This window comes from Pteropus vampyrus, unplaced genomic scaffold (genome assembly GCF_000151845.1).
Source record: "Pteropus vampyrus isolate Shadow unplaced genomic scaffold, Pvam_2.0 Scaffold44, whole genome shotgun sequence".
NCBI lineage: Eukaryota > Metazoa > Chordata > Mammalia > Chiroptera > Pteropodidae > Pteropus > Pteropus vampyrus.
In genome coordinates, this window is record NW_011888825.1 from 3588350 (window position 1) to 3595968 (window position 7619).

A 7619-nucleotide genomic window follows, 5' to 3' on the forward strand; every position below is an offset into this window, starting at 1 on the left:
TTTTTCTCTGGAAGGTTGTAAGTTACTAGGGGGCCTATATATTTTCCAGCCATTCGAAGAGTCTACATCTGTACTTTGTCCTCAATGAGATATAAACCACCTGGTAACCATACACAGCTATCCACCAAGGCTTTGAGGGATACCCATACCTGCACTGTGTCTTTCTTAACCTGATCCCTCTAAGCAGTTCTGTTCTCCTCCTCTTAACCATCCTACAAAGATCTTGGAAACTGTCAGCCCTTATCCCTGAACTGTGCTAAGGCAAGGCAGCATTGAAAGGCTGCCTTTTGATTACTCTCTTAAAATCCTGCCCTTACCTGCTGCTGCTGTAATATCAGGGACCGGGTTGGAGAAAGGCTTTTCCACATGTTTGCAGTTTCTCACGTCTTTCTTGGGAAGCTAGGCTCAAGTGTCCCCTTCTCCTGGACACCCAAGCATTTCTGTAGTAGCTGTCATGTCATCCCTTATCTGGACTGTCTTGGAAGGATTAAGAATTCTAGAGCCATAACCAAGTTGGCCTCGACTTTGCTTCCCCAGCCCCTTTCCTCATCCTAAAAAGAGTGCTTATATCTCCCCTTAAGGAAATTAGCTTATCCTATTGCCATGTACTCTTATTCATCTACAGTTTAGCATATACATTCCAACCTTTCAGTCTTCCAGACTGTGCACTGTATACTCAACACCAAGCTCTTGGAATTAAAATAAATGAACAATACAACATAAACCTTTCCTCCCTCTTAAATGCTTTACTTTTACAATAAAAGAAATAGCATGGGTTTCAAGGCTATTGTCTCTGCTGTGTTTAAAAACCATTCAGAAATTCAATGGCCTATTTTAGGCTATATCCACACTCCTGTGAAGCATTAAATGTCACTAACTCTCCAAGTGAAGAGCCACAGGACAACATCAAAACATGTAGAAATGAAAAAACTCAATTAGTATTTCAAAATGCATCCCCTACTTGTAATTGTTAGCACACTCTATCAATTTGCATTACCAGCAAACCAGACCAGAAAGTGCAAATGGAAAATAAATAATAATCAAAGATTCCATAGAACAATCTTTCCTACCGTGAAGAAACACATCATTATGAGAACCGAATGGGATCTCATAATTTCAGGCATAATTCAATCAAATGGGACTTTAGTTATATCCTAAAACACTTTTTTTTTTGAATCCCAAAAATAAAGAGAGAAAAAATTTCTTAAACAATCATGTAGTTTCAAAATGTTACCTACAAAGGAACAAAAAACAAAGAAAACAAGCTGGCTTTAGACTTCCTTTCAACACTAAGTTTCAGAAGGCAGTGGAATAATTTCTACAGAGGTTTGAGGAGAAAACAGGTATTACTCCAAAATGTTATACATACCCAGTTCTGAGCTGGAGATACGGATTTGGGGACCATTAACATAAAGGGAAGAATTGCTGCCTTGGATGAATAAGTCCAAACAAGGAGAGATTTTAAAGTGAAAAGACCAGAAGCTCTGAGAAATATCTAAGCAATGCCAGTATCGAAGAAATAGGCAAAAAGAGAGTAGTCAAAGAGAACGAGAGGGTGTTTGTCATAAAGTTAAGAGACTAGAACAAGAATAGTTCCATATAGTGAATCTGAAATCTGGGTTGAACACAGCCAAGAAGTAAAGTAAGATAGGGGTGAACAGTGCCTATTGAATGTGATGACAAAGATATCACCAGTAATACACTTAATTCTAAAATTTGTTAAATTAATCAATTAAAACTTTAAAGATATTTGATATGTAATTTTATAAATCTAATGAATTATTAGCATTTATTCCCAGTAACTGAAATGAATTGCCCCACAACATTTAGAGTATAATAAATGGCACATCCATCCTTTTTTTTAATTGTGATAATTTATACATCATATACACATACAGTACCATATGTACAAAGAGTTACATAATATATGTGTACTATTTAAGTCTAACAATAAAATGAAAACCCATAATCCAGGTTAAGAAATAAAACATTACCAGGAACATAAAAGTCCTCTGTGAGCCTCTCACCATACCATACCTCTTTGTCCTCAACAATAATTGATCAAAATCTGAATTTTGTGATAATCATTCCTTAACTTTTCTCTAGACTACCACACATGTATGTGTTTCTAACATTTGGTTCAACATTTCTAATAAATATATGGAATGTATTCATCTGAAACTTGCCTTTTTTGTTTAACATTATGCTTTTGAGATTCATCAATGTCGATGCATATTTGTAGTCTTCATTTTCACTGCTGTATAGTATATTATATGAATAGTATATATCAATTTATCTATCCATTCTATATCATTAATAAATACTTGGTTTATTTCCCATGATTTTGCTGTTGTGAACAACACGACAATCAATATTCTTATATATGTCTCCTGGATGGAGCCTTAAGTATCCTGGACTCTCTTTCTGTACATGTATCAAATACATCTGCCTATTTGAGTCTGATGTCTTCATAGAGTGGCATCCAAGGTGGCTGCAAGGAGACTACTATAATAATGAATGCACAGTCTTTGAATTAAAACTTCATTATTATTTTGAAATATTTGATATGGAAAGGTTGATCTATATTCAGTATCCATTAGCAGCATCACAAGAAATTTCAACATAACATTTGTCAAAAGAGGAGAGGAAATGCTGTTAGAGTCAGTAAATATAATGTCAACTATTGATTTTGAATGATTGTAAAAGGCTTTAACTTTTGCATTATTTGCTTGTGTGAACAAATTTCTTGTCAACACTGATTATCCAGAATTTAAAGAGACTATTAATAAAAAGTGCTGAACAGGAATTACACATAGCCATTTCAAGCAAAACATCTGATATGAAAAATATTATGCTCATGGAATCATAAAGTTTCTAATTTAAAAAAAAAAGGGAATTATTTCATCTGAACAATTATAAAAATTCAATATAATCCTTAACACCTTTTGTAGTAGACAGCCTCTAATTATTCCTGTTTCCTGGTATCACACTCTGGTATAGTTCCCTTTCACAATAAATAGGACAGACCTCTGTAACTAATAGAATTATTGCAGAAATGACAGTGTGACTTACAAGGCTAGGTCATAAGAGATATTGTGGCTTCTCTCTAGCTCTCTCTTAAATCATTTGGTCTAGGGGAAGGCAGCCAAAGTGTTATGAATGTTCATTCAAGTGCCCAATGGAAAGCTCTATCTGCTGAGAAACTGAAGCCTCCTGCTAACATCCAACACTGACTCACCAGCCATGTGAGAGAGTTATCCTGGAAGTGGCTCCTCCAGCCTCAGGCAAACCTTCAGATGATGTAGCCCATGATGACTTCTTGTCTGAAACATTATTAGAGATCCTGAGCCAGAACCACCCAGGTAAACTGCTCCCCAATTCCTCATACACTATTCTAAACTATGTGAGAAAATGTTTATTGCTATTTTAAGCTGTTACACAGCAATAGATAACTGATACACTTTTTAATTATTTTTTACCAGAAATATACAATATAAAGACAATATCAACTCTTTTCAGTAAATCCCATATACATGCGCCACCCCCATCTCCTAAAAAGGAGGTTAATTAAGGTGTGGTGTTGGAGGAAAAAAAAAAAGCAAAAGCTGGGATTATTAGTGTTCAGAATCCTTCACTCTTAGACAGACATCATGTCACCTTCACAGGCTCCTGTGCTTTTATTTTTATGTAAATTGGAGCAAAGAAACAAAGAGGATGAAGGGCAAAATGGGCCATGGTAGAGGTCATAAAAACTTTATTTGAAGAGTTTACAGGAACTTAACGGCCCTGAATTCACTCTATATACAAAATATGAACAGGATTGACATATTTGGAGGCCCTAAGCATTAAAATGGCAATGATGCCTTCCTATGTGCAAAATAAAAACTTTAAAAAACTATGTGTAAGAAGCCCTCGACATTTCTATTTTTCCCTGATGCTTTTCTTGAAATGCCAGTTTTCAAATCCATCTTAAAAATCATTTTAGTGCCCCTGCTTTGTCTCTTCACTCAGTTTGTCTGCCTACTGTTTAATCTAGCAATGCTAACACTCTTTACAAACATAAAGATTCATTTCTAATATGGACATTTTCATTATAGTACCTCCTATGCCCCAGTTATTAGGAAATTAATGATTTTACCTTCCAGCTACTAGCTTTTCCTAAGAGATTTTGTTAGTAGAGCTGCCTTTGATAAGTGCTTATTCTGTTAATACTCCTTTGAAGCCCATTATAAATGTTCTTTTTAGCCAGAAATTGCAGTCTCTGGTGACTAAAATCAGAGTGGTAGGGCAGAGGGGAGCTCATTTCATACCTACAGGCCTCATGCTGCCTAGGTTGTCCCTTTCCTTGTCTCATACTCAGCTTACATACAAGCAAAGGGTCAGGCTACTTACATTCTGATCATGGAGAAGGAGTTGGCAGGTGACAAATGCTAATTTCTGAGGTCAGAAAAGGTACTTCGCATTATCTTTTTTGAAGACAAGCTCCAGACCCAGGGCAAGGTGGGGAGGCTCTGAACATCCTACATATTTCATAGTGTTTTGCTGCATTTGAAAACTGATTGGGGCCATACTCATAGAAATCAAAGTGATCTCAGAGTTTCGAGTCACCATTGGTTAGTATAAGCACACACAAGTCATGGACAAAGCGGAGCACTAAAAATATTTACCTCTTTATAAAATTTATATTAAAGTGCTGAAGCTGAGCTGTTCAATATAGCTACTAGGCACTGTGACTATCTAATTTTAAATTAAATAAAAATAAAAATACAGTTTAAATAGGCACATAAGCACTGTTCTAAAGTATTTAAATCATCATGGAAAGTAAATAAAAACTTCACTGAATTCCTGTACATCTATTTTATGATTTGACATTGTTTTAAAGTTTTGAATTATACATTTGGAAAATAGATGGGAGAACTATAATATTTTTAGTGCTTGGAGACCTCTAAAGAATGTAATCTGACCTTAGCCAGCAGAATCCTAACAGCATTTACATCCTTGACCTCCCTTCCACGCACCTTATCAATAAACTATTGGCCTGGACAGTAACCCATTAAACACTGCAATCCAAGAGACAAGACACTAAATTGGAGCGTCGGCTGGTCTCCTAGCGACACAGCGACACACTCCCACCCCTTCCCCTGCCTTCCCTCTCCTACCTCATTAGACTGCAAGGGGCGGGGCCAGGAGTCATGTGCCCAATAGGAGGGCAGCGGAGGAGGGAGTCTTGGCCGCGTCCCCGTCGCTAGGGAAACCGCCGCAGTCCGAGTTCGCGCGCGATGCCGAGCGCGGAGGAGCGGTCTGCGCTGGCTGAGAACGCTCACCAGGAACCCGGCGCGGACCCACGGTTGCGACTCTTGGGGGCCTACGTGGTCCAGAGCCTGCGGCCGGCTGCGGGCGCCTGGGAACGCTGGGCGGGCACGGCCGAAGCGGAGCAGCTGCTCCACTCCTTCCTGGACCGCGATGCTGCCGAGGGGCCGCGGCCTCTGCTGGTGGTGCGGCCCGGGCCGGGGGGCCTAGCCGTGCAGCCGGGGTTGGATGCGGGACCCCCCGAATCCAGCACGCCTCGTGCTAAGGGGCTTTTTTTTCTGCGCACCAGGCCCGAGCCGCCGGGGCCCAACAGCCTTCGCGGCGCAGTGCTCTGCGGAGACGTGCCCGCGGCGCCTCTGGAGCACCTGGCCGCGCTGTTCTCTGAGGTGAGGGTGGGTTGGTGACCCTGCGCCAGCAGCCTCTGGAGAGGGGGAGGGAGGAAGGCGGGGCCATGGCAGAGGGGCGGGACCATGGGAGAGCGAAGATTCGGAGCTGTTCTAGTCCAAAGAAAAGGGGATGGTTGCGGGGCGGGGCTGGATGGAAGCTGAGACATGGGAATGACTTCTGAGAAGCAAGCTGGAGAAATCTGAGCAGGGGCCAGGTTAGACGAGAAAGTTCGAGGGTCTAAGATTCGGTTCAGTCGTGGTCATAGTTCAAGGCAAAGTTAAGTGGAAGCCGTATCTGAGGAGTTCCTGGGGCCTGACCTCTTTTTTAAGGCTATTTAAATCTCTCCTGTAAGCTGGCACTGAAGAAGATTGGAAGTGGTGAACAAAGAGGCATTTCTTTTGGGTCAGTGAGGTGAAAGAGGTGAAAGGCCATATAAATAGTGTTTACTTCTGGGAAAGAGTTAAAAGTGGTTGGTGGTTTGGTTTTGATTTTCATCTCATTCATTACACAACCATGAACCAAAGGTCAGCCTTGTGCCCAGATAAGTTAGGGCATCCAATTGAAAGTGTCCAACAGGAGTTTGGAGAGGCCTGCATGGAACTCAGGGAAGAAGATCTCTGGAGATGTGAGATGTGAATTATGGAACGCTTTGATGGCATCACAGCAGAAGCCTCAAGAATGCAGGAGATTTAAGAGGAGTGCTCAGGAGAGATTCTTGGGGCATTTAGATCTTTCTGGAATGGGAATACACTTTCTTTAAGTTGAATGTATATGCTTCTGGAGGCTGGGTGCCCTGGATCTTGCAGGTTCGAAGTAAATATTTACAGAGTACTGCCTTTGTGATGTTTCGTGTGATAGGTGCTATGGGGATTGCCAAAGAAATAAAGACAAGATCTCCATGAAATTAATCATATATCGAAAATATTTTAAATAGTCTGACAGGGTGGAGATAGAGCTTACCTAAAGTTGGCCTCAATGCTGGACCCAGGTTTTGGAGGCTCCCTGCTACATTAGGTGTTGGCCCTTTAGATGCTTTATGAGGAGGCTGTGGGAAGAGAAGCATCAGGAACTCTCTAGGGGCCCAGGAAAGCTAGATTTCTCAGTAGATATGGAAATATTTCAGTATATTAACTAGAATGACTTACTGTTGTGCATTGGCTGAACACCATCCCTGCAGAAATTCAAGCTTGGATCAAATCTCCTCATGAAAGATGATGGTAGAAAGAAGTGTCACTGGATTCAGAGGAGAGATACATGTGTGGCATGAGAGCCATGCTTAGCCTCAAATGTTGAACTGGCTCCTGAACAAAAGAGAAGGATTAGGGTAGAGAGCAAGATAACTTTCAGGAATGGGGAACAGATTGAGCAAAGGTTCAGAGATGGAACTGTACCTCATGTTTGTGGGAGACAGCAGGTCCATCTCACAGTTGTGTCATGGCCAAGGAAATGTACTCCAGTGACCAAAAGTAATTTTAAAGTAATACAAACCCTCAAATGTTCAAGAATTTTCATTGAAAGAGATTGGAAACAAACTGAATGTTCATCACTGGGGACTGGGTGAAGGAATTAAGGTCCATCTATAATTAAAAGGAGTGATTGATTGGAAACAATACTTAAGATATTTTTTTTTGTTGAGGCAAGAAAAAAAAAAACACATAAGATAAAATTCACAATTTCCAAGTATAGAGTACAATAATGTGAACCACATGCATGTTATTACACAACAAATCCCAAGAACCCTCCCGATCCTGCATGACTGAAACTCTGTACCCACTGAATGATAACTCTCCCCCTCCCTTTCCCCACAGCTTCTGCAAACCATCATTCTATATGATGGTTGTCTCTATGAATTTGACCTCTGGTTATCTCACATAAGTAGAATCATGCAGTATTTGTGTGTGTGTGTGTGTGTGTGTGTGTGT

The 7619-nt window shown here is 40.5% G+C and overlaps 1 protein-coding gene across 1 annotated transcript in view; it reads left to right on the plus strand.

The window, feature by feature from the left end:
* The first annotated feature begins 5258 nt into the window (after positions 1–5258).
* The window catches only part of DNAH9 (dynein axonemal heavy chain 9), a 327356-nt gene continuing 324995 nt past the window's right edge, over positions 5259–7619 (plus strand). Inside the window, exon 1 of the mRNA XM_023529851.1 lies at positions 5259–5696. Within this exon, the coding sequence (XP_023385619.1) occupies positions 5280–5696 (417 nt within the window). The 5' untranslated portion in view covers positions 5259–5279. The remainder of the gene's footprint in view (positions 5697–7619) is intronic.